This window comes from Pelecanus crispus, chromosome 29 (genome assembly GCF_030463565.1).
Source record: "Pelecanus crispus isolate bPelCri1 chromosome 29, bPelCri1.pri, whole genome shotgun sequence".
Taxonomy (NCBI): Eukaryota; Metazoa; Chordata; class Aves; order Pelecaniformes; family Pelecanidae; genus Pelecanus; species Pelecanus crispus.
In genome coordinates, this window is record NC_134671.1 from 523,561 (window position 1) to 549,355 (window position 25,795).

Consider the following 25,795-nt stretch of genomic DNA (forward strand, 5'->3'; position numbering starts at 1 on the left):
GGCCGGGCCCCGCTCAGTTGATGAGGGAGGAGGTCTGGGCCCCCGAGGCGGGGGGCCGAGGGGAAGGACGGGTGGGGGAAGGCGCGGGCGGGGAAGGACAGGGCCCAGGGCAGGTCCAGGGCGGGGCTGGAGAGCGAAGGGATGGGCAGGGGCGAGGGGGAGGCAGGGAAGGAGGGCAGCGAGGGGATGGGGGCTGCCGAGCCGCCCAACGGCGGGGAGAAGGCGGCGCCGGTGAAGGCGCCGGAGGGCGGCAGGGGGCTGCCGGCGGCGGCGGCGGCGGGCGGCTTTGGGCTTGTCCCCGGCGTGGGTGCGTTGGTGGCGGTTGAGGTGGGAGCTACGGCTGAAGCACTTGCCGCACTCGGGACACTTGTAGGGCTTCTCGCCGGTGTGGACGCGCTGGTGGATGGTGAGCTCGGAGCGTTGGATGAAGCTCTTGCCGCACTCGGGGCACTGGTAGGGCTTCTCGCCGAGGTGGGTGCGTTGGTGGGTGATGAGGTTGGAGGAGACGCTGAAGCATTTACCACACTCGCCGCAGCGGTAAGGTTTCTCCCCGGTGTGCATCCGGCGGTGGATGTCAGGTCCGACTTCTGGATGAAACCCCTTCCCGCAATCCCCGCAGGTGTAGGGTTTCTCTCCGGTATGGATACGCCGGTGTTTAACCAGTGCCGAACGTTGCCCAAAACCCTTCCCGCATTCCCCACACTTATAGGGTTTCTCCGGCGGTGCCACCGGCGCCACCTCGCCGTCGCCGGTATCCGATTCCCTCCCGCAATCCATACATTGCTGACCGCGGGGACGTAACCCCACCGTGCCACCCCGGTTCTTCCCGCAATCCGGGCACTTGGGGGGCTGCCCCACGGTTCCCCCGGCACTGTGGGCACGTTGATGCTTGAGCAAGGCGGCGCCTTGACCAAAACATCGCCCGCATTGGGCGCATTGGAAGAGGCGACCATGACGGTGAGCGGCCAAGAAGCCGGCTAGATGTTCGGGGCAACGGTAGGATGCCCGTTCGGCTGCGTGGATCTTCTGGTGCCGGTCGAGGTGGGAGCTGACGCTGAAGCTCTTACCGCATTCGGCACAGGTATAGGGTCGCTCACCGGTGTGTACCCGTTGATGCCGTTCCAGGTCGGAGCGTTGGATGAAACCTTTGCCGCAATCGCCGCAAGCAAACGGGCGCTCGCCGGTGTGGATGCGCCGGTGTTGGGTGAGGTTGGAGCCTCGGCTGAAGCTCTTACCGCAATCGCCGCAGCGGTTGAGGCCGTTCACCGCTGTGGGTCTTACGGTGTTTGGCCAAGGCGGAGCGTTGGGCGAAGCTCTTACCGCAGTCCGGGCAACGGTGAGGAGCCGGTGAGCCCCTCCGGCGCAGGCGGTCGAGGACGGGTGCGGGGCTGGGCGGGTGGACCGGGTCCACCGGCGTGGGTACGGCGATGCCGGTCGAGGTGGGAGCTGACGCTGAAGCGTTTGCCGCAGTCGCTGCAAGGGTACGGCCGTTCGCCGGTGTGCACCCGCCGGTGCCGCTCCAGGTCGGAGCGTTGGATGAAGCCTTTGCCGCAGTCGCTGCAACGGTGAGGCCGTTCGCCGGTGTGGATACGCCGGTGCTGGGCAAGGTTCGACCCTCGGCTGAAGCCTTTGCCGCAGTCACCGCACCGGTGCGGCTTCTCCCCACCGCGTTCCGGCTGCCGGGCCGATTGCCGACAGCGCCGCCCCGCACTCCGAGCATCGCCGCGGCTTTACCGGACTCTGCGACCGGTTCCGCATCCCGCATTCAGCACAACCGCCCCGGGACGCCGGCGATGCCGCGCTGCCCTTCTTGCCCCCGTTCCCTTTACCAGCGACGGGGGGTTCACCCGCCTGCCCCTGGCTTTGGTGCTGATCGGCATCCTCCAGCGCCATCTCCTCGCCGTCCCGCGGTGCCAAATCCTCCTCGGTCCCGCTCCCAGCGCCGGTGCCTGCACCACGGTGAGAAAAACATGAGCCCCTCCCGGCATAACACCACCCCCCCCCCCCCAAATTAATTTTAAGCCCCCCAACGTGGAAAACGTCATCTAGCTGGGACTGCTGGAAGACCTTTGACGTGGCGCCCCGCACCATCCTTCTCCCTAAGTTGGCAAGAGGTGGAGTTGATGCATGGACCGTTGGTGGCTCAGAAATTGGTTGGATGGTGGCATCCAGAGAGTTGTGGTCAACAGTTCCACGTCGGATGGAGCCCAGTGAGGAGCGGTGTCCATACTGGGACCAGCGCGGTTCCACGCCTTCCTCAACCACGTAGACGGTGGCATTGAGGGCACCCTCAGCAAATTTGGAGATGACCCCGAGCTGAGTGGGGTGGTTGATACCCGAGAGGGAAGGGAACGACCCAGAGGGACCTGGACAGGCTGGAGAGGTGGGCTCAGGTGAACCTCCTGAGGTTCAACCAGGCCAAGTGCAAGGTCCTGCGCCTGGGTCGGGGCAAACATGGACACAGGCTGGGGGCTGGAGAGCGGAGGAGGACTCGGCGGACGAAAAGCTGGCCGTGGGGCAGCCGTGCGCGCTCGCAGCCCGGCGAGCCGACCGTCTCCTGGGCCGCATCGGAAGCGGCGTGGCCAGTTGAGGGAGGCGACGCTCCGCTCCGGTGAGCCCCCCGCCCCGGGGCACTGCGTCCCCAGGACAAGGAGGACGCGGAGCGGGTCCGGAGGAGGCCGCGAAGGTGATGCGAGGGCTGGGACAGCCCCGCTGCGAGGACGGGCTGCGAGAGTTGGGGTCGGGCAGCCTGGGGACAAGCCGGCTCCAGGGGGACCTCATGGTGGCCCTTCATGGTGGCCACCCACCCCGTAGCGCTAGGACGAGGGGGCGACCGGTTTTAAGCTCAAAGAGATCTAAGGAAGACATTTTTTTTTAACGCCGAGGGTGGTGAGGTGCTGGAAGAGGTCGCCCAAAGAGGTTGGAGATGCCCCATCCCTGGACGTCTTCAAGGCCCGGTTGGCTTTGAGCAACCCGCTCCAGTTGATGGCCATGCTCATGGCGTAGACGGCCGCCAAAGGTCCCTTCCAACCCAAAGCATTCCAGAATTCCACGAAAAACCAACCCCCAAAGCACCGAACCCCAAAACCCACCCCATTTCCTGTGGGATGTTCCCAAAATGATGGGGGGGGGGGTCTTGGGGAGGGTCTTAGGGGGAGTCTTGAGAGGCTCGGCCCCCACCCCCGGCCAAAATTCACCTCCGTCCTTGGGTGTTTTCTTGCGGGTCCGGCGCTTCCCCCCCTGCCCCTGCTCCCGCACCAGCTCCCGCAGCATCTTCTCCACCTGGCTCCTGCCGGCCGTCTGCAGGATCAGGCCCAGCTGGCGGCGTAAATCGGGGTTCACCCCCCCATCGCTGGAGCCGGCCCCCGCCGAGGGTTGGATCTGGGTGGGCTCCGGTTGACCCTGTTCCCCCTCGGCTTCCACGCCTGGAAAAAAAACCACCGTTAGACCCCCCCCCCCCAAAACCCGAGGAATTCACCCAAATTTGGGGGGGGTCCCCAAGAACCGAAGGATTTCACCCAAATTTGGGGGGGTCCACAAAAAGCCTAAGAGGTTCACCCAAATTTGGAGGGTCCCCAAGAACCGAAGGTTTTCACCCAAATTTGGGGGTTCCCTAAAACCTAAGGAATTCACCCCAAATTTGGGGGGGTCCCCAAGAACCTAAGGGATTCACCCAAATTTGGGGGTTCCCTAAAACCTAAGGAATTCACCCAAATTTGGGGGGTCCCCTAGAACCGAAGGATTTCACCCAAATTTGCAGGTTCCCTAAAACCTAAGGAATTCACCCAACTTTGGGGGGTCCCCAAGAACCGAAGGATTTCACCCAAATTTGGGGGTTCCCTAAAACCTAAGGAATTCACCCAAATTTGGGGGGTCCCCTAGAACCGAAGGATTTCACCCAAATTTGGGGGGGTCCACAAAAAGCCTAAGAGGTTCACCCAAATTTGGGGGGTCCCCAAGAACCGAAGGATTTCACCCAAATTTGGGGGGGTCCACAAAAAGCCTAAGAGGTTCACCCAAATTTGGGGGGTCCCCTAGAACCGAAGGATTTCACCCAAATTTGCGGGTTCCCTAAAACCTAAGGAATTCACCCAAATTTGGGGGGGTCCCCAAGAACCTAAGGGATTCACCCAAATTTGGGGGGGTCCACAAAAAGCCTAAGAGGTTCACCCAAATTTGGGGGGTCCCCTAGAACCGAAGGATTTCACCCAAATTTGCGGGTTCCCTAAAACCTAAGGAATTCACCCAAATTTGGGGGGGTCCCCAAGAACCTAAGGGATTCACCCAAATTTGGGGGTTCCCTAAAACCTAAGGAATTCACCCAAATTTGGGGGGTCCCCTAGAACCGAAGGATTTCACCCAAATTTGGGGGGGTCCACAAAAAGCCTAAGAGGTTCACCCAAATTTGGGGGGTCCCCAAGAACCGAAGGATTTCACCCAAATTTGGGGGTTCCCTAAAACCTAAGGAATTCACCCAAATTTGGGGGGGTCCCCAAGAACCGAAGGATTTCACCCAAATTTGGGGGTTCCCTAAAACCTAAGGAATTCACCCAAATTTGGGGGGTCCCCTAGAACCGAAGGATTTCACCCAAATTTGGGGGGGTCCACAAAAAGCCTAAGGTTCACCCAAATTTGGGGGGTCCCCAAGAACCGAAGGATTTCACCCAAATTTGCGGGTTCCCTAAAACCTAAGGAATTCACCCAAATTTGGGGGGGGTCCCCAAGAACCTAAGGGATTCACCCAAATTTGGGGGTTCCTTAAAACCTAAGGAATTCACCCAAATTTGGGGGGGTCCCCAAGAACCTAAGGGATTCACCCAAATTTGGGGGTTCCCTAAAACCTAAGGAATTCACCCAAATTTGGGGGGGTCCCCAAGAACCTAAGGGATTCACCCAAATTTGGGGGTTCCCTAAAACCTAAGGAATTCACCCAAATTTGGGGGGGGGTGCCCAAGAATTGAAGGGATTCACCCAAATTTGGGAGGCCCCCAAGAACCGAAGGAATTCACCCAAATTTGGGGGGCTTCACAGTAACCTAAGTGATTCACCTGAATTTTGGGGGGTCCACAAAAAGCCTAAGAGGTTCACCCAAATTTGGGGGTTCCCTAAAACCCAAGGAATTCACCCAAATTTGGGGGTTGTCCCCAAGAACCGAAGGAATTCACCCAAATTTGGGGGGGGTCCACAAAAATCCTAAGGGGTTCACTCAATTTTGAGGGGGTCCCCCAAAACCTTAGGGATTCACCCGAATGTGGGGGTGCCCAAAATTCCTAAGGGGTTCACCCAAATTTGGGGGGGGTCCCCAAAACCTAAGGGATTCACCCAAATTTGGGGGGGGTGCCCAAAATTCCTAAGGGGTTCATCCAAATTTGGGGGGGAATCCCCCAAAATCCTAAGGAATTCACCCAAATTTGGGGGGCATCCCCAAACTTCCTAAGGGGTTCACCCAAATTTGGACGTTCCCCCAAAACCTCAGGAATTCACCCAAATTGGGGGGGGGGGGGGTGTCCCCAAAAACCTTAGGGATTCACCCAATTTTGGGGGGGGTGCCCAAATTTCCTAGGGGGTTCATCCAAATTTGGGCGTTCCCCAAAACCTCAGGAATTCACCCAAATTTGGGGGGGGTGCCCAAACTTCCTAAGGTGTTCACCCAAATTTGGGCGTTCCCCCAAAACCTCAGGAATTCACCCAAATTTGGGGGGGGTCCCCCAAAATCCTAAGGAATTCACCCAAATTTGGGGGGGGTCCCCAAACTTCCTAAGGGGTTCACCCAAATTTGGGGGGGGGGTCCCCCAAATCCTACGGGATTCACCCAGAGTCGAGGGGTTCCCCCAAATCCTAAGGCATTCACCCAAATTTGGGGGGGGGGTGTCCCCCAAAATCCTAAGGAATTCACCCAAATTTGTTGGGGGTCCCCCAAAACCTCAGGAATTCACCCAAATTTGGGGGGGAGGGTCCCCAAAGCTGACGGGATTCACCCAGAGTCGAGGGATCCCCCCAAAATCTAAGGAATTCACCAAAATTTGGGGGGGGGTCCCCAAACTTCCTAAGGGGCTCACCCAAATTTGGGGGGGGGGTCCCCAAATCCTACAGGATTCACCCAGAGTCAAGGGGTTCCCCCAAATCCTAAGGCATTCACCCAAATTTGGGGGGGGGGGTGTCCCCCAAAATCCTAAGGAATTCACCCAAATTTGTTGGGGGTCCCCCAAAACCTCAGGAATTCACCCAAATTTGGGGGGGAGGGTCCCCAAAGCCGACGGGATTCACCCAGAGTCGAGGGATCCCCCCAAAATCTAAGGAATTCACCAAAATTTGGGGGGGGTCCCCAAACTTCCTAAGGGGCTCACCCAAATTTGGGGGGGGGTCCCCAAATCCTACAGGATTCACCCAGAGTCGAGGGGTTCCCCCAAATCCTAAGGCATTCACCCCAAATTTGGGGGGGGGGGTGTCCCCCAAAATCCTAAGGAATTCACCCAAATTTGTTGGGGGTCCCCCAAAACCTCAGGAATTCACCCAAATTTGGGGGGGAGGGTCCCCAAAGCTGACGGGATTCACCCAGAGTCGAGGGATCCCCCCAAAATCTAAGGAATTCACCAAAATTTGGGGGGGGTCCCCAAACTTCCTAAGGGGCTCACCCAAATTTGGGGGGGGGTCCCCAAATCCTACAGGATTCACCCAGAGTCAAGGGGTTCCCCCAAATCCTAAGGCATTCACCCAAATTTGGGGGGGGTGTCCCCCAAAATCCTAAGGAATTCACCCAAATTTGTTGGGGGTCCCCCAAAACCTCAGGAATTCACCCAAATTTGGGGGGGAGGGTCCCCAAAGCTGACGGGATTCACCCAGAGTTGAGGGATCCCCCCAAAATCTAAGGAATTCACCCAAATTTGGGGGGGGTCCCCAAACTTCCTAAGGGGCTCACCCAAATTTGGGGGGGGGGTCCCCAAATCCTACAGGATTCACCCAGAGTCGAGGGGTTCCCCCAAATCCTAAGGCATTCACCCAAATTTGGGGGGGGTGTCCCCCAAAATCCTAAGGAATTCACCCAAATTTGTTGGGGGTCCCCCAAAACCTCAGGAATTCACCCAAATTTGGGGGGGAGGGTCCCCAAAGCCGACGGGATTCACCCAGAGTCGAGGGATCCCCCCAAAATCTAAGGAATTCACCCAAATTTGGGGGGGGGGCCCCCCCAAACCCCAGCACTTACCCGACACCAGCCCCCGCCGGCGGTGGGACTCGGCGAAGGCGGTGATGCGCGGCCAACTGATGGCGATCTCCTCCGCTGCCGGGAAGAAGGGTGGTCCTCAGGCGGGGGGGTGGGCTCCAGCACCCCAATTTCCACCCCCACCCCCCCCCCCCCAGCGACAGACCCCTCTGTTTTGGGGTGAAACGCTCCGTATTTAGGCAAAAAGCCCACCCTGCTGCTAGCGCCAACCCATCGTGGCAAGGGAAACTGAGGCAGCGCGGGGTACCCGCCCCCCCCCCCCCCCAAACCCCACCCTGAGTCCATGGGATGCTCATGGCCCCCCCCAAATTTGTGGCAGTGGGCCATGGGGTGGGTGGGGGTGTCCCCCCCCCCCCCCCCCCAACCTACACATGGGGTGACAACGGCGCTAATGACCCCCCCACCCCCCCCAAATTGGGACATCCCGGGGTCCCTCCGTGCCCCTTACCCAAGGAAATCACGTTCTCGTAGTTCTCCTGCATGGTGACCCCCAAAAATGGGGTACAGGGGTGGGGGGTCCTGGGAGGGAGGGGAGGGGGGTCCCAGGTGGGTGGCGTCACCCCGCAACCAAAAGTCCGGCCCCTGCAACAGCAAGAGACCCCCCCCCCATCCCTGTTAGCACCCCAAGAGCCCCCCACTTTCTCTACAGAGGGGCTGGGGGGGGGGGGGTCTGCGTGTATCCCCCCCCTCAGCCCCCCAAATTTTCCAGGCCTGTGCACCCTCAAGCCCCGGGTGTCCGGAGCTGGGTGCCCTGTGCTAAAGTGTGCCTGCTTTTTGGGGTGCCCAGGGGATGCACCCCTGGTTTTGGGGTGCCTAGGGGGTGCTCACACACTCTTTGGGGTACCTAAGGGATGCACCCTGGGTTTTGGGGTGCCTAGGGGGTGCTCACCCACTCTTTGGGGTGCCCAGGGGATGCACCCCTGGTTTTGGGGTGCCTAGGGGGTGCTTACCCACTCTTTGGGGTACCTAAGGGATGCACCCCTGGTTTTGGGGTGCCTAGTGGGTGCTCACCCACTCTTTGGGGTACCTAGGGGATACACCCTGGGTTTTGGGGTGCCTAGTGGGTGCTCACCCACTCTTTGGGGTACCTAGGGGATGCACCCCGGTTTTTGGGGTGCCCAGTGGGTGTTCATCCAGTCTTTGGGGTGCCCAGGGGATGCACCCCATTTTTTTGGGGTGCCTAGCGGGAGCTCACCCACTCTTTGGGGCGCCCAGGGGATGCACCCCGGTTTTTGGGGTGCTTAGGGGGTGTTCATCCACTCTTTGGGGTACCCAGGGGATGCACCCCATTTTTTGGGGTGCCTAGTGGGTGCTCACCCACTCTTTGGGGTGTGCAGGGGATGCACCCCGGTTTTTGGGGTGCCCAGCAGGTGCTCACCCACTCTTTGGGGTACGCAGGGGCTGCACCCTGGGTTTTGGGGTGCCTAGGGGGAGCTCACCCACTCTTTGGGGTACCCAGGGGATGCCCCCTGCTCTTTGGGGTACCCAGGGGATGCCCATCTGCTTTTTGGGGTGCCCGGGGGGGGGAGGGTGCTTACCCTGTTCTTCCAGGTGCCCAGGGGCTGCACCCCCACTCTTTGGGGTGCCCAGGGGGGGGTGCTCCCCTGCTTTTCGGGGTCCCCAGCAGCTGCCCACCCGCTCTTTGGGGTGCCCAGGGGATGCACCCCTGCTTCTTTTTGGGGTGCCCAGGGGCTGCTCACCCACTCTTTGGGGTGCCCAGGGGATGCACCCCTGCTTCTTTTTGGGGTGCCCAGGGGCTGCTCACCCACCCTTTGGGGTGCCCAGGGGATGCACCCCTGCTTCTTTTTGGGGTGCCCAGGGGCTGCTCACCCACCCTTTGGGGTGCCCAGGGGATGCACCCCTGCTTCTTTTTGGGGTGCCCAGGGGCTGCTCACCCACTCTTTGGGGTGCCCAGGGGATGCACCCCTGGGTTTTTTGGGGTGCCCAGGGGCTGCTCCCCCACTCTTTGGGGTGCCTGGGGACCGTGCCTGCTCTTTGGGGTGCCCAGGGGCTGCACCCCCACTTTTTGGGGCGCCCAGGGCAATGCTCGCCCCACTCCTCACGGTACCCAGCGGCTGCACTCCCACTTTTTGGGGTGCCCGTGACCACCCACCGCTGCACCCCCATCTCCCCCCCCCCCCCCCCCACCCCGGGACACCCCCCCCTTCCCCCCCTGCAGAATTTGGGGCACCCAGCGCGGGGGGGGGGGGTGCAGCCAGCGAGCAGCCCGGGGCGGGGGCGGGGTGGGGACCCCCCCCCGTTACCTGCGGCGGGGGCGGGGGGCTCAGCCCGGCTCCCCGGGGCTCCTCGCCGAGCACCGGTCCCGGTGGAGGCGGCTCCCCGTGTGACCCGGATACAGTGAAGCCGCGGCCGCCCTCCTCCTCCTCCTCCTCCTCCTCCTCCTCCTCCTCCAGCACCAGCCAGGGCCCTCTAGCGGCCCCCGCCTCCGGTTCGCCCCCCCCCCCCTCCCCAAAACCCCGACACCCCCCCGACCCCACCCCGGAGGCCGGTGCCCACCCCCGTGCCCCCCCCCCCCCCCCCCGCCCCATGGGAGCTCAACCCCGCTATTAGACACTGGAGAATCCCGAGCGAGGGATGCTGGGGGTGGGGGGTGTTGGGGGGGGGGCTCACCCCGCTGCCCCCCTACTCTGTCCCATCTCGCCTTGGGTGCCCTTAGGGAGCCTCAAACATGGGGGGCTGACGCCCCCAAATCCACCTGCCTTCAGAGGTGGGGGCAAACGGACCCGCAAGGGTTAACGCTGCAGCCCCCTTGCTGAGGAGATGCCCAAGGAGATGCCCAAGGAAATTCCCAAGGAGATTCCCAAATTGTTTCCCAAGGATTTGCCCCAGGAGATGCCCCAGGAGATGCCCAAGTTGTTTCCCAAGGATTTGCCCCAGGAGATGCCCAAGTTGTTTCCCAAGGATTTGCCCCAGGATTTGCCCCAGGAGATGCCCCAGGAGATGCCCAAGTTGTTTCCCAAGGATTTGCCCCAGGAGATTCCCAAGTTGTTTCCCAAGGATTTGCCCCAGGAGATGCCCCAGGAGATGCCCAAGTTGTTTCCCAAGGATTTGCCCCAGGAGATGCCCAAGTTGTTTCCCAAGGATTTGCCCCAGGAGATGCCCCAGGAGATGCCCCAGGAGATGCCCAAGTTGTTTCCCAAGGATTTGCCCCAGGAGATGCCCAAGGAGATGCCCAAGTTGTTTCCCAAGGATTTGCCCCAGGAGATGCCCCAGGAGATGCCCAAGTTGTTTCCCAAGGATTTGCCCCAGGAGATGCCCAAGTTGTTTCCCAAGGATTTGCCCCAGGAGATGCCCCAGGAGATGCCCCAGGAGATGCCCAAGTTGTTTCCCAAGGATTTGCCCCAGGAGATGCCCAAGGAGATGCCCAAGTTGTTTCCCAAGGATTTGCCCCAGGAGATGCCCCAGGAGATGCCCCAGGAGATGCCCAAGTTGTTTCCCAAGGATTTGCCCCAGGAGATGCCCAAGGAGATGCCCCAGGAGATGCCCAAGTTGTTTCCCAAGGATTTGCCCCAGGAGATGCCCCAGGAGATGCCCAAGTTGTTTCCCAAGGATTTGCCCCAGGAGATGCCCAAGTTGTTTCCCAAGGATTTGCCCCAGGAGATGCCCCAGGAGATGCCCAAGTTGTTTCCCAAGGATTTGCCCCAGGAGATGCCCAAGGAGATGCCCAAGTTGTTTCCCAAGGATTTGCCCCAGGAGATGCCCCAGGAGATGCCCCAGGAGATGCCCAAGTTGTTTCCCAAGGATTTGCCCCAGGAGATGCCCAAGGAGATGCCCCAGGAGATGCCCAAGTTGTTTCCCAAGGATTTGCCCCAGGAGATGCCCCAGGAGATGCCCAAGTTGTTTCCCAAGGATTTGCCCCAGGAGATGCCCAAGGAGATGCCCAAGTTGTTTCCCAAGGATTTGCCCCAGGAGATGCCCCAGGAGATGCCCAAGTTGTTTCCCAAGGATTTGCCCCAGGAGATGCCCAAGGAGATGCCCAAGTTGTTTCCCAAGGATTTGCCCCAGGAGATGCCCCAGGAGATGCCCAAGTTGTTTCCCAAGGATTTGCCCCAGGAGATGCCCAAGGAGATTCCCAAGTTGTTTCCCAAGGATTTGCCCCAGGAGATGCCCCAGGAGATGCCCAAGTTGTTTCCCAAGGATTTGCCCCAGGAGATGCCCAAGGAGATTCCCAAGTTGTTTCCCAAGGATTTGCCCCAGGAGATGCCCCAGGAGATGCCCAAGTTGTTTCCCAAGGATTTGCCCCAGGAGATGCCCCAGGAGATGCCCAAGTTGTTTCCCAAGGATTTGCCCCAGGAGATGCCCAAGTTGTTTCCCAAGGATTTGCCCCAGGAGATGCCCAAGGAGATGCCCCAGGAGATGCCCAAGTTGTTTCCCAAGGATTTGCCCCAGGAGATGCCCCAGGAGATTCCCAAGTTGTTTCCCAAGGATTTGCCCCAGGAGATGCCCAAGTTGTTTCCCAAGGATTTGCCCCAGGAGATGCCCCAGGAGATGCCCAAGTTGTTTCCCAAGGATTTGCCCCAGGAGATGCCCCAGGAGATGCCCAAGTTGTTTCCCAAGGATTTGCCCCAGGAGATGCCCCAGGAGATGCCCCAGGAGATGCCCAAGTTGTTTCCCAAGGATTTGCCCCAGGAGATGCCCAAGGAGATGCCCCAGGAGATGCCCAAGTTGTTTCCCAAGGATTTGCCCCAGGAGATGCCCCAGGAGATGCCCAAGTTGTTTCCCAAGGATTTGCCCCAGGAGATGCCCAAGGAGATGCCCAAGTTGTTTCCCAAGGATTTGCCCCAGGAGATGCCCCAGGAGATGCCCAAGTTGTTTCCCAAGGATTTGCCCCAGGAGATGCCCAAGGAGATGCCCAAGTTGTTTCCCAAGGATTTGCCCCAGGAGATGCCCAAGGAGATTCCCAAGTTGTTTCCCAAGGATTTGCCCCAGGAGATGCCCCAGGAGATGCCCCAGGAGATGCCCAAGTTGTTTCCCAAGGATTTGCCCCAGGAGATGCCCAAGGAGATTCCCAAGTTGTTTCCCAAGGATTTGCCCCAGGAGATGCCCCAGGAGATGCCCAAGTTGTTTCCCAAGGATTTGCCCCAGGAGATGCCCCAGGAGATGCCCAAGTTGTTTCCCAAGGATTTGCCCCAGGAGATGCCCAAGTTGTTTCCCAAGGATTTGCCCCAGGAGATGCCCAAGGAGATTCCCAAGTTGTTTCCCAAGGATTTGCCCCAGGAGATGCCCCAGGAGATTCCCAAGTTGTTTCCCAAGGATTTGCCCCAAGAGATGCCCAAGGAGATCCTCACATCCCAAGGAAACTGAAGGCCACATCCCAAGGAAAGCAGGGGCCGCATCCCGAAGGAAGCTGGGGAACGGACTCTCCTTGGAAGCTCAAGCAGTGGTGGCCGCTGGAGGCCCCGGAGCGGCAGCCCGGCAGCAGGCAGGGCCTGGCAGTGACGTGGGGCAGGGTGCCCCTCTGTCCAGGCCACACCTGCAGAGGCGGCAGCGCCTTCCCCTTTGGGGGTCCCCAGCCCTCCCCTGGGCCCCTAAAAGCTTGAGGGTGCGTGGGGGGATGCCCTCGGGGCAGATCTTCTCTGGACCAAATGAAGGCAGAAGATCCTCCTTGGAGATATCCCTGGACCCAATGAAGGCAGAGGAACTGCCTCCGTGGAGATCCTCTCGACCAAATGAAGGTCTCTAGACCCAACCAAGGCAGAGGATCCTCCTCCCTGGAGATCCTCCTGCACCCAACCAAGGCAGAGGATCCTCCTCCTTGGAGATCCTCCTGCACCCAACGAAGGCAGAGGAACTGCCTCCTTGGAGATCCTCCTGCACCCAACGAAGGCAGAGGATCCTCCTCCCTGGAGATCATCCTGCACCCAACCAAGGCAGAGGATCCTCCTCCTTGGAGATCTTCCTGCACCCAACGAAGGCAGAGGAACTGCCTCTGTGGAGATCCTCTCGACCAAATGAAGGTCTCTAGACCCAACCAAGGCAGAGGATTCTCCTCCCTGGAGATCCTCCTGCACCCAAGGAAGGCAGAGGATCCTCCTCCTTGGAGATCCTCCTGCACCCAAGGAAGGCAGAGGATCTGCCTCCTTGGAGATCCTCCTGCACCCAACGAAGGCAGAGGATCTGCCTCCTTGGAGATCCTCCTGCACCCAACGAAGGCAGAGGATCCTCCTCCCTGGAGATCCTCCTGCACCCAACGAAGGCAGAAGATCCTCCTCCCTGGAGATCCTCCTGCACCCAAGGAAGGCAGAGGATCTTCCTCCCTGGAGATCCTCCTGCACCCAACGAAGGCAGAGGATCTGCCTCCCTGGAGATCCTCCTGCACCCAACGAAGGCAGAGGAACTGCCTCCGTGGAGATCCTCTCGACCAAATGAAGGTCTCTAGACCCAACCAAGGCAGAGGATCTTCCTCCTTGGAGATCCTCCTGCACCCAACGAAGGCAGAGGATCCTCCTCCCTGGAGATCCTCCTGCACCCAACGAAGGCAGAGGATTCTCCTCCCTGGAGATCCTCCTGCACCCAACGAAGGCAGAGGATCCTCCTCCCTGGAGATCCTCCTGCACCCAACGAAGGCAGAGGATCCTCCTCCTTGGAGATCCTCCTGCACCCAAGGAAGGCAGAGGATCTGCCTCCTTGGAGATCCTCCTGCACCCAACGAAGGCAGAGGATCCTCCTCCTTGGAGATCCTCCTGCACCCAACGAAGGCAGAGGATCTTCCTCCCTGGAGATCCTCCTGCACCCAACGAAGGCAGAGGATCCTCCTCCTTGGAGATCCTCCTGCACCCAACGAAGGCAGAGGATCCTCCTCCTTGGAGATCCTCCTGCACCCAACGAAGGCAGAGGATCCTCCTCCTTGGAGATCCTCCTGCACCCAACGAAGGCAGAGGATCTGCCTCCCTGGAGATCCTCCTGCACCCAACGAAGGCAGAGGAACTGCCTCCATGGAGATCCTCTCGACCAAATGAAGGTCTCTAGACCCAACGAAGGCAGAGGATCTTCCTCGTTGGAGATCCTCCTGCACCCAATGAAGGCAGAGGATCCTCCTCCCTGGAGATCCTCCTGCACCCAACGAAGGCAGAGGATCCTCCTCCCTGGAGATCCTCCTGCACCCAACGAAGGCAGAGGATCCTCCTCCCTGGAGATCCTCCTGCACCCAACGAAGGCAGAGGATCCTCCTCCTTGGAGATCCTCCTGCACCCAAGGAAGGCAGAGGATCCTCCTCCTTGGAGATCCTCCTGCACCCAACGAAGGCAGAGGATCTTCCTCCCTGGAGATCCTCCTGCACCCAACGAAGGCAGAGGATCCTCCTCCTTGGAGATCCTCCTGCACCCAACGAAGGCAGAGGATCCTCCTCCTTGGAGATCCTCCTGCACCCAACGAAGGCAGAGGATCCTCCTCCTTGGAGATCCTCCTGCACCCAACGAAGGCAGAGGATCCTCCTCCTTGGAGATCCTCCTGCACCCAAGGAAGGCAGAGGATCTTCCTCCTTGGAGATCCTCCTGCACCCAACGAAGGCAGAGGATCTTCCTCCCTGGAGATCCTCCTGCACCCAAGGAAGGCAGAAGGGGTTTGGGGTTGGGTGTATTTGGGACAACTCCGGCAGCATCGGCGTGGGACACTGCTGGTAAGCGGGGACCTTCAAGAGCACGGGGCATTTCGGGGGGGACACAACCCAGGTGGGGGGGGACAGGTAGCCCCAACCTTTCACCTCCCAGCACCTGACTCACCGTCACCACCACAGACCGTGAACCGGCGCAGGCTGCCGGGCTGGTTGAGCTTCCCTGGGTTGGGGGGGGGGCGGTATTTGGGACACCCCACCCGAGGTGACTCCCAACCCTCTGGTTTTCCGCACAGGAAGAGCTGGGAGTCGCAGCTCCTCCAAGGAGAAGCAGAAGCCACCCGCCGGGTTTTGCACTAGGCTATTTTTATTCACAATACAAACACAGCTCCTGCTCACCAGGGGAAGAGACGGACCAGGCAGCCGGCACGGCCGCGACCCCAAAACTGCCAGGAAATCCCTGGAATTGCGTCCTGCTCCCATCCCTGAGGTTCACCCTAAGGGTTCAGCTCTTCTCAGCTGGGAAATACCTGCAGGTGATGCTCCCCGTGATCTCCTGGGGGTTTCTTTCCAGCCATGGGTGATGCTACCTCCTCCCCATCACCGACGGGTTCCCACCACGAAGCTCCCGTTGCATGGCGGTCAACCGAGCAACCCAAGAGAAGCCACGAATGTCCCCACGCCAGCTCGGGGACAAACCCCACCTCGTCCCAGCTCCGGTCCCCAACAACCTCCAGCTCACCCCAACCCCTTGGGTTCCTCCAACCGCAGGTGGGCTCCCGTGGAATAAATACAATAAATACATTAAATAAACCGCTCGCGCCGGCTCCGCGCCGAAGCGTCGCCGGCAGCCAAACCGTGGCGCGTGGCTGGGAACTGCCGGGGTGGACGCCTGGGCTCGTTTCTTAACAACAAAGCCACAAAATCGGGAGATTTTGCCCCAAACGGTGTCATCTGGTAGATGGCATCATCCCGCCCCGAGCGCGGCTGGCGGGGCTCAGGCTTTGGGTGTTGGTCAAGGATCGGCAGCACGGGGAAGGTGGGCTGGTCAAGGGATGAAGCCACCCCGGATATTTTGGGGTCTCTCCCAGTTTCGCAAGGAGCCGGGGGGGGATCTCCCGCGCCCCCCAAGCCCACCCCCTTCCCCCCCCCGCGCCGCCCCAGCCACTCGGCGCCATCTCCCCACCACCCACGGAGGTGGCTTCTCCCGGGCTACGTGCGGAGAAGGAGCACGGTTGGGATGTCCTGATGTCCGTCGGCAGGATTGGGTCTGATTCTCTGGAGGGGACCCCCACCCCGGTTCCCACCTGGCCCCCCAGCCCCATCTCCATCCTCCCCTATCTACCCTACCTTCCTACTCTACCCTACGAAAACTACGTCCTCGGGGCCGGGGTTGGTGCCACCAGGGACATCACCGGCTTGGGAGCACCCATCCCCGTGGCACCCATCACACACGGGGGCTACCCGAGGCACCCCGCGGCAGTGGGGGGGGGGTGGGAGCCACCTGGGGGGGTCAACCCGATGTCCCCCCCTCTCCCCGCCCCCCAGTTAACGGGGCGTGAGCTCATCCGGCGGCTCCTCCGCTGGCTCCTCCTCGCCGTGGCTACGGAGATGACGGTGAAGATGCGACCTGACGCCGAAACGCCGGCCGCACTGCGGGCAAGGGAAAGGCTTCTCGCCGGCGTGCGCCCGTCGGTGCTTAGCCAACGCCGAACTGTCGGAAAACGCCTTGCCGCAATCGGGACAGGCGTGCCGGGGACCGGCGTGAGCCCGTTGGTGCTTATGGAAGTGTAGGGTGCTGTTGAAGCTCTTCCCGCAATCGGCACAGATGTGGGGTTGCCCGCCGGCGTGGGTACGTTGATGCCGGTAGAGGTGGGAGGTCCGGCCGAAACGTTTGCCGCAGTCCCCGCATTGGTAGGGTCGCTCGCCGGTATGGATACGTTGGTGTCGTTCCCAATGGGAGCTCCAGGAAAAACTCTTCCCGCAATCACCGCAACGGTACGGTTTCTCACCGCCGCCGTGGAGGCTACGCCGATGCCGGGCGTATTGGGCGCGGGCGCCAAAGGCTTTACCGCACTCTTCGCAGCGGAAAGGACCATCGCCCAGATGAAGGCGTTGGTGTTTGACCAACGCCGGCCCATCGCCAAAACTTTTCCGGCACAGGGTGCACTTGTAGGGTCGTTGGCCGGTGTGGGTGCGTTGGTGCCGGTCAAAATGGAGGGTGCTACCGAAACTACGCCCACAATAGGTGCAGATGTAAGAGCGGCCACCGGCGTGGGTGCGTTGGTGCCGGTAGAGGTGGGAGCTACGGCTAAAACGCTTACCGCATTCGGGGCACTGGTAGGGCTTCTCACCGGTATGGACGCGTTGGTGCCGGTCAAAATGCGAGCTCCAACTGAAGCTTTTACCGCAGTGACCGCATTGGAAGGGCAAGCGACCGGTGTGCAACCGCTGGTGGGTCACCAGCTCCTTGTTACGGCGGAAACTCTTGCCGCACTCCTCGCATTTATACGGCAAGCCCCGGGGACGTGCCGGCGGAGCTGGCGGGCCCGGCCGTTCGGCAGCGTGAGCCCGTTGGTGCCGGTAGAGGTTGGAGCTGACGTTGAAGCTCTTACCGCAATGGAGGCAGAGGAAAGGTTTCTCACCGGTGTGGGTCCGCCGGTGTTTGCTGAAGTGGGAGCTGCAGCTGAAGGTCTTGCCGCATTCCCCGCACTCGTAACTCTTCTGCAAGACGATGATGCTCTTGAAGTTGGAGAAGGCGCCGGCTCCCGAGCCGGTTTTACCGCCACGTCGACCTCCCGCCGCGCCGGGGGAGTCGATCTGCTGGACCACGGTCCAACGCAGGGTCTCCCGCGCCGGGCTGCGGTCGCCGGGGGAACCCTCCGCAGGGTGACCCAACGCGGCGGCCGCATCCAGCTCGACGATCTCGGGGTTCTCCGCTGGCGGGGGGTCCGTCTCGGGGTCGCTCGGGGTCCCTGGGACAGCGGGGGGGGGGGCAGATGGGGGTCAGTCTTGGTGACGCGGGGGGGCAACGGGGGCGGAGACCCCCTTCCCATGGGACGTGCAAGGGGGCTGGGCTGCCGCGCCCCATAGCTTGGAGCTTCTCGGCACGTCCTCGGGCGCAGGGACGGAGGGCGGGGGGCTCTGTGCGGGGGGGGGGACACAGGATCTGGGTGCCCATGGGGGGGTCTCCCTCCCCTTCCCAAAGCCGGAGTGCACCGAGGACCCCCCCCAACCCTCCTCGACACTTACTCTGCATCACCGGGGGGTCGTAGGCGTCCTCCTCCCCGTCACCCCCAAAAAACACCGTCTGCTCCGGCTCCGCAGCCCCCCAGGGATCCATCGCCGGCGGCACGGGGGCTCTGCAAAGCCGAGAGCACCCCCATCACCACCCCTCAGCCCCCCAAAACCAGCACCGGGGCCGCAGGGAAGTTTGGGGGGCAGCAGGATGGGGGGGGCACCCCCTGTGCATGGGGGGGGGGGGGGGGGGCAGCACCCGGCACGAGGACGGGTTTTGGGGTGCCCTGTGGGTGACACCGGGGTGGGTGACACTGGGTGCCGGTGGGGGACCACGCTGGGCACCCCCGGGGGCAGGGTGGGACGGAGGAGACCCCCCGCGCCCCGATCCCCAGCGAGGCAGTGCAAGACAGAGACCCCCAACCCCCACCCCTGCTCCCCACCGGCTCTATATGGGATGGGGGGGACCCCCGGACCCCAGCCCCGCTCCCCACCGGCTCTATACGGGATGGGGGGGACCCCCAACCCCCAGCCCTGCTCCCCACCGGCTCTATACGGGATGGGGGGGACCCCCAACCCCCAGCCCCGCTCCCCCACCGGCTCTATACGGGATGGGGGGGACCCCCGGACCCCAGCCCCACTCCCCACCGGCTCTATACGGGATGGGGGGGACCCCCGGACCCCAGTCCCGCTCCCCACCGGCTCTATACGGGATGGGGGGGACCCCCGGACCCCAGCCCCGCTCCCCACCGGCTCTATACGGGATGGGGGGGACCCCCAACCCCCAGCCCCGCTCCCCACCGGCTCTATACGGGATGGGGGGGACCCCCGGACCCCAGTCCCGCTCCCCACCGGCTCTATACGGGATGGGGGGGACCCCCAACCCCCAGCCCCGCTCCCCACCGGCTCTATACGGGATGGGGGGGACCCCCGGACCTCAGTCCCGCTCCCCACCGGCTCTATACGGGATGGGGGGGACCCCCGGGCCCCCTATTCCCGCCCCCACAGGGGATGAAGGGACCCCCCCGGCCCCCATTCCCGTCCCCACCGGGGATGAGGGGACCCCCCCGGCCCCCCCTTCCCGTCCCCACCGGGGATGAGGGGACCCCCGGCCCCCCCTCCCCCTCCCCACCGGGGATGAGGGGACCCCCCCGGCCCCCCCTCCCCCTCCCCACCGGGGATGAGGGGACCCCCCGGCCCCCCCTCCCCCTCCCCACCGGGGATGAGGGGACCCCCCGGCCCCCCCTCCCCCTCCCCACCGGGGATGGCGGGGACCCCCCCCCCCCTCCCGGGGACAAAGCCGGGCGGCGCCGGCAGCGTCCCCGACGGCGGGGGCCCCCCCGTTACCTGCGGCCCCGGGGGGGGGGGGGACACAGGGGGCACGGCCCCGGCGCGACCCCCAGCACCCACAAAGGCGGCTCCGGGGAGCCCGGTCCCGGCGGCTCCGGCTCGTGGCCGTGCGTGTCTGGGCCCCCCCCCCCTTCCTGTCTGAGCCCCCCCCCATCCCCCCCCCCGGTCCCGGCTGCTCCATCCCCTTCCTGTGTGTCCGGGCTCACCGAGCCGGCGTGCAACAGCCCCGGCGCCGCCCCCCACCCTCGCTTCTCTCCCCCCCCCCCCCAATTTCCACACAGACACCCCCCCCCCCAGCCCCCCCCCCCAGCTCCATCGCTCCGTCGCCGCCGCATCCCCGCCGGTGCCAGGTAAACGGGGGAGACCCCCGGGGATGGGGTGGGGGGGGGGACCCCACCCGGCCGCACCCCGACGGCCCCCCCGGGGAGATTGGGGGAGGAAGGGGGGGGGGGCTCCCCATCACCCCCTCGCCCACCCCCCTCCATTTTATCCGCCCCCCCCGCCTTCAGCTCGCTCAGATTTCCCCTCCCCCCCCCGCATCCAGCCGCGTTGTTTCCATCCCCCCCCCCCAAAACCCCCTCCTCGCCCCCACCTCCCTTACGGTCTCATTTCCACCCCCCTGCACCCACCTCCGCTGCCCCCCCCCCAGACCCCCCCATTTCTCCCCTCTTTGCATTCAGCCGCGATTTTCGTTTTCTCTGCAGCCCTCTCGCATTTTAATCCCCCCCCCATGACGTTCCCGTGCCCCCCCCCCCCTTTAATTTCCACCCCTCGCCTTCACCTCGGCCGCATTTAACCCCCCCATCCACATCCCCCCTCCCTGGGGTCACCCCGACCCTTATTTAAGTGCCCCCAACCTTCTGGGGGGGGGGGCATCGGGGGGGGGGGTCCCTTCCCTCAGGGTAGTTTCTGGGGGTGCTTGGGGGTGAAGCCCCCCAAAACACCCGGGGGGGGGGGGCGTACCCCAGCACCCACTGCCACCCAGCCGTGACCCCCCCAGGGCGACGCGGGGACACCCCCTACGGTCCCTACATCCAAGCAGGGCACGGGGGGCACCCAGTTTGGGCCCCCCCCCGCCACCGCTGTGGACCCCGATACCTAAACCGGAGCCATTTGTGTTGCAGGGAGCCGGTGACGCCCCCCTCCCCCCCCCCCCCCCCCCCCAAAACGTGCCGGCGCCGGGACGAGTCTGGACCCCCGGGACGAGATGCAGGAGAGCTACGAGAGCGTCATCTCCCTGGGTGAGGCTCTTAATTTCCCCTAATTTCTCCCTCATTTATTATTCTTCAAGGAGAATAAAATTAAATTAATTACCGTAATTAGTGGCTGAATTCATAGAGGGTAAAAACACCAAAATCGCCCGGATTGAGCTTAAATAGAGCCGGGGGGGGGGGGGGGGGTTCAACCGCACCCCATCTCCAGCCACGGCTTTACGGCTCTGGCGCCCTTGGCCATCGCCATCCTGGCGTTATCGTTTTTGGGGTGGGAAGATGGATAACCGGTATCCGACTGTCTCCCCTAGCCGAGGAAATCGCCATCAGTTGGCCGCGGATCACCGCCTTCGCCGAATCGCACCGGAGGAGGGGGTTGGTGTCCGGTAAGTCACCGATCGCGGTGCCGGTGATGACCGGGAGCGTGTTTCGGAAGCCCCAAAACCATGGGGTGATGGATGCAGGAGACGGGAAAGCAGCCGGCTGCGGCCGCCGCGATGGCAGGAGGGGTGCGGGCAGCCATCCGGTGGGTTTTTGGCGGCGGGGCCAGATCCTCACCCCCTTTTTTCCCTGTAGATGATGGATTGTTGAGTGAGAACGAAGAGGAAGAGCCACCGCCGGGCGAGCTGGAGAAGGTGGATGCTGAGGGGACGCCAGCGGGGAAGCCCAAGGGGACCAGCCCCACCGGCGGAGAGGGGGCAAAGCCCGGTGATGGTCCCCAAAAACCAGAGAACCAGCCCAGAAAGCCATCTGGCAAGCGACAGGGTAAATCGGGCCACCGAGGCTTCAAGAAATTCCCCCCGCGGAGCTTGCTCGGCCACGGCCGCTGCCACGACTGCGGCAAAGCTTTGGCTTTCGGTTCAGCCTTCAACAAACGCCGGCGAGGGACCGAACGACCCCATAAATGCCCCGAATGCGGGAAGTGTTTTCGGCTCAGCTCAACCCTCATCACCCATCAACGCCGGCATGCCGGCGATAAACCCTACAAGTGCCCCGACTGCGGCAAGACCTTCAGCGTGGGCTCGGCGTTCATCCAACATCAACGGGTGCATGCCGGCGCCGGTGCCGGCGCGGCGCCTTGCCAATGCGGCGTCTGCGGGAAGAGTTTCCCGGCCAGCGCCAGTCTGGTGAAGCACCAAAAATTACACCTGGAGGAAAAACCCTACAAATGTGGGGATTGCGGGAAGGGTTTCAACTGGAATTCGCATCTGGAGCGGCATCGCCGGATCCACACCGGCGAAAAACCCTATGCCTGCCCTGAGTGCGGTAAGAGCTTCAGCTGGAGCTCCCACCTCGACCGGCATCGCCGTACCCACACCGCTGCCGGCGAACCCGCTTGCCGTTGCGCCGATTGCGGTCGCTGCCCAGCCCCTCGCGGCGCCGAAGGCTCCAAAACCCCCGAGAAGCCCTTGCAGTGCAGCGAATGCGGGAAGGGCTTCACCAAGAGCGCGGCGTTGGCCAAGCACCGACGCGCTCACGCTGGCGAGAAGCCCTACAAGTGCGGGGAGTGCGGGAAGGGTTTCGGCTTGAACACCGCGTTGCTGCAGCACCAACGCAGCCATGCTGCCGGCAAACCCTACCAATGCGGTGATTGTGGTAAGAGCTTTGCCTGGAGCTCCCATCTTGACCGGCATCGGCGTATCCATATGGGTGAGAAACCCTACCGTTGCGGGGATTGTGGGAAGAGCTTCTCTCAGAGTTCCCACTTGGAGAGGCACCAACGCGTCCACGCCGGTGCCGAGCAACCCTGCCAATGCACCGACTGCGGTAAGAGCTTCTTAGCCTCCAATAAGCGCCGGCGGCTGTTGACCGGCACCAGTGAACTACCCTGTAAGTGCACCGATTGTGGGAAGAGCTTTCTTTGGGGGGCCCGTGCGCGACCGGCACCGGAGAGGACCCATAAGTGCAGCGAGTGCGGGAAGAGCTTCACTTACCGGGCGGAGAATGTCAAGCACCAGGGGACGCAGACCGGGGAGAAGCCCTATACCTGCCCCGAATGCGGGAAGAGCTTCGGGCAAAATTCGGCGTTGGTGAAGCATCGCCGGATGCATACAGGAGAGAAGCCCTACAAGTGCGGGGACTGCGGGAAGAGCTTCAGCGTCCGCTCGAACCTCATCAAACATCAACGGACCCACCTTGGCGAGAAGCCCTACAAGTGTCCCGATTGCGGGAAGGGTTTCATCCAGAAGTCGGACCTCACCAAGCACCGCCGGATGCACACCGGGGAGAAACCCTACAAGTGCAACGTCTGCGGTAAATGCTTCAGCGTCTCCTCCAACCTCATCAAGCACCAACGCATCCACCTCGGCGAGAAGCCCTACCAGTGCTCCGAGTGCGGCAAGAGCTTCATCCAACGCTCCGAGCTCACCATCCACCAGCGCGTCCACACCGGCGAGAAGCCCTACAAGTGTCCCGAGTGCGGCAAGTGCTTCAGCCGTAGCTCCCACCTCAACCGCCACCAACGCACCCACGCCGGGGACAAGCCCAAAGCCGCCGCCGCCGCCGCCGCCGGCAGCCCCCTGCCGCCCTCCGGCGCCTTCACCGGCGCCGCCTTCTCCCCGCCGTTGGGCGGCTCGGCGGCCCCCATCCCCTCGCTGCCCTCCTTCCCTGCCTCCCCCTCGCCCCTGCCCATCCCTTCGCTCTCCAGCCCCGCCCTGGACCTGCCCTGGGCCCTGTCCTTCCCCGCCCGCGCCTTCCCCCACCCGTCCTTCCCCTCGGCCCCCGCCTCGGGGGCCCAGACCTCCTCCCTCATCAACTGAGCGGGGCCCGGCCCCGGCCGTGGCTCCAGCCCTCCCCCGCCTCCCCAGCCGCTCGCCCAACGCCCAACCGGCGTTGGCCTCCACGACCCGTCGCTGGGGGGGTTGGTCCCGCCCAGAGCCCTTCGGCCGTTGTGGCTAATTAAGGCTGTCTCTAATTAGGGGATGGGAAAGTGCCCTTCGCTGCGCGGCTCCGTCCTCCTCCCGCCCTCCCCAGCCGCTCGCTCGGCGCCCAACCGGCGTTGGCCTCAAAGCCCCGGCGTTGGGGGACGCGTTCCCAGCTGGAGCCGTTCGGCCGCTGTGGCTAACGAAGGCTGCCTCTAATTGGGGATGAGGGAGCTCCTCCGGCCTTCCCCCGGCTCCATCCTTCTCCCGGCTCCATCCCTCCCCCGCCTCCCCAGCCGCTCGCCCAACACCCAACTGGCGTTGGCCTCCACAACCCATCGCTGGGGTGGGATTTGTTCCCGCCCAGAGCCCTTCGGCCGTTGTGGCTAATTAAGGCTGTCTCTAATTAGGGGATGGGAAAGTGCCCTTCGCTGTGCGGCTCCGTCCTTCCCCCTCCTCCCGCCCTCCCCAGCCGCTCGCCCGACACCCAACCGGCGTTGGCCTCAAAGCCCCGGCGTTGGGAGGTTGGGCTTGTTCCCACCCGGCGCTGTTTGTCCTTCCTGGCCAATTAATGGTCTCATTAATTGCGGGGGGATGAGGAGTCCCGCCAAGCCCCGGCTCCGCCCTTCTCCCACCCTCCCCAGCCGCTCGCTCGACGCCCAACCGGCGTTGGCCTCAAAGCCCCGGCGTTGGGCGGTTGGGCTTGTTCCCACCCGGCGCTGTTTGTCCTTCCTGGCCAATTAATGGCCTCGCTGTCGGCACTGGGTGCTCCCCACCCCCCCGCATCCCCTGAGCTCTGCTCCGGGACCCCAACCTCCATCCCAGCCCCCCCAGCCCCCCAGCCCGCCCTTCAGCATCCCACCTTTGTCCCCCCCGCCCCGAGTATCGTCCCACCTCGCCCCTCCGCTCCCCATCGGATGAAGGTCCACGTCATCACTGCCATTCCGGGTACCACCCTCTTCCCGCCTTGGAATATTTTGGGAGAAAAACCTGCAGAAACAGGGGTTTTTCCGTGCCGACGCATCACCCTCCGCCCGCCCGGGAGCTGCCACGAGGGACTCGGGGATTTTCCCACATCCCCGTCTCCTGTGGCGTCTCCCTGAGCTCGTCTTATCCCACGTCATTCCTCAGAAACGGAGCCTGTCGGGGTTTTCTTCTTTTATTTTTTATTATTTTTTTCCTTTTGGAAAGAAAATACTTTTGGGCGAAACCACGTGATTTTGTGACGTCGTTTTTTCAGGCACTTAAATGAAATATTTTGGGGTTTGGGGTTTTTTTTTTTTTCCTTTTCCACGCGGACTTTGCAAAAACTTTCATGTGTTTGTGGTGGGGTTTTTTTTATTATTACTGATTGTCCTGAATTTTTGTGTTTGCTTTCACTCCGTCCCTCGGAGCAGGATTCAGCGTATTTTGGTACTGTCGGGAAAAGGCGGTGGCGGTGCTTTTTTTGCTGCCTGAAATCCCGATTTCTCCCATTTCCCGATTTCTCCCTGTTACCGGGGGAGTGAGCGCTTCTCGGGGGAAAATAAATGAAGAAGACTTTTTTTTTTTTTTAAATTAAAAACAAAAAAAACACTAAAAGAAACAGAAAGGGTTACATGCAAAATATAAAAGCATGGAAAGAAATACAGAAGAAAAAAAATTAAGGCTGAGAATGACTTTTTTTCCCCAAAAGAGGATAAAAAGCTGGATAAAAAGCTGAAATAAGACTTTTGGAAAAGCAGGGAATTGCTTTTGGTGTGGAATTGGGAAGGTTTCAACTGAAAACAAAATAATTCAAGAGGTGCGGAGACGCTACAGGAAGGAATCGTCGTGTTTATTAAATAAATTTAAAGTATCGGCAAGAGGAAGAGGTAGTACTGTAGGTGCAAAAAAAAGAGGAAAAATAGCAAAATATGGAAAAAAATTATTGAAAATGAAAAAGAAGAGAAGGAAAAGAAAGCAAAGAACATACGGAATAGAAAAATAATTGGTGATAAAAACAGAGAAAGGGATAAAAAAAATCATCCTAAAGAAGTACCGGAGCCTGCGTCGGGCAGCGCCGTGGAAAGCGGGAGCCGAGCCGGCGTCGGAAACGGCAGCACTGGGAATTGCTTCTGGATCGTTGGATGCAGGGGGAAAAAAAAAATAAGAATTAAAAACCCAAAAATGCCCAGAGTGGATGGAATTGGCTCCGGGTGTTTGCTCGAGGGCTGAGCAGCTGGGAGCTGCGATGGGCGGAGGAGCAGCAATGCCCTGCGGGATGCAGCCGCGGGATGCGGGATCCAGCTGCGGGATGCGGGATGCGGGATCCAGCTGCGGGATGCGGGATGCAGCCGCAGGATGCAGGATCCAGCCACGG

General features: G+C 61.8%; 1 protein-coding gene across 1 annotated transcript in view; it reads right to left on the minus strand.

Annotated features, from left to right (window-relative positions):
* The window catches only part of LOC104027533 (uncharacterized), a 347,867-nt gene that overhangs the window by 271,956 nt on the left and 50,116 nt on the right, over positions 1–25,795 (minus strand). Inside the window, 5 exon segments of the mRNA XM_075725302.1 lie at positions 286–1,254; positions 1,256–1,343; positions 1,345–1,668; positions 16,396–17,514; positions 21,949–21,964. Of these exon segments, the coding sequence (XP_075581417.1) occupies positions 286–1,254; positions 1,256–1,343; positions 1,345–1,668; positions 16,396–17,514; positions 21,949–21,964 (2,516 nt within the window).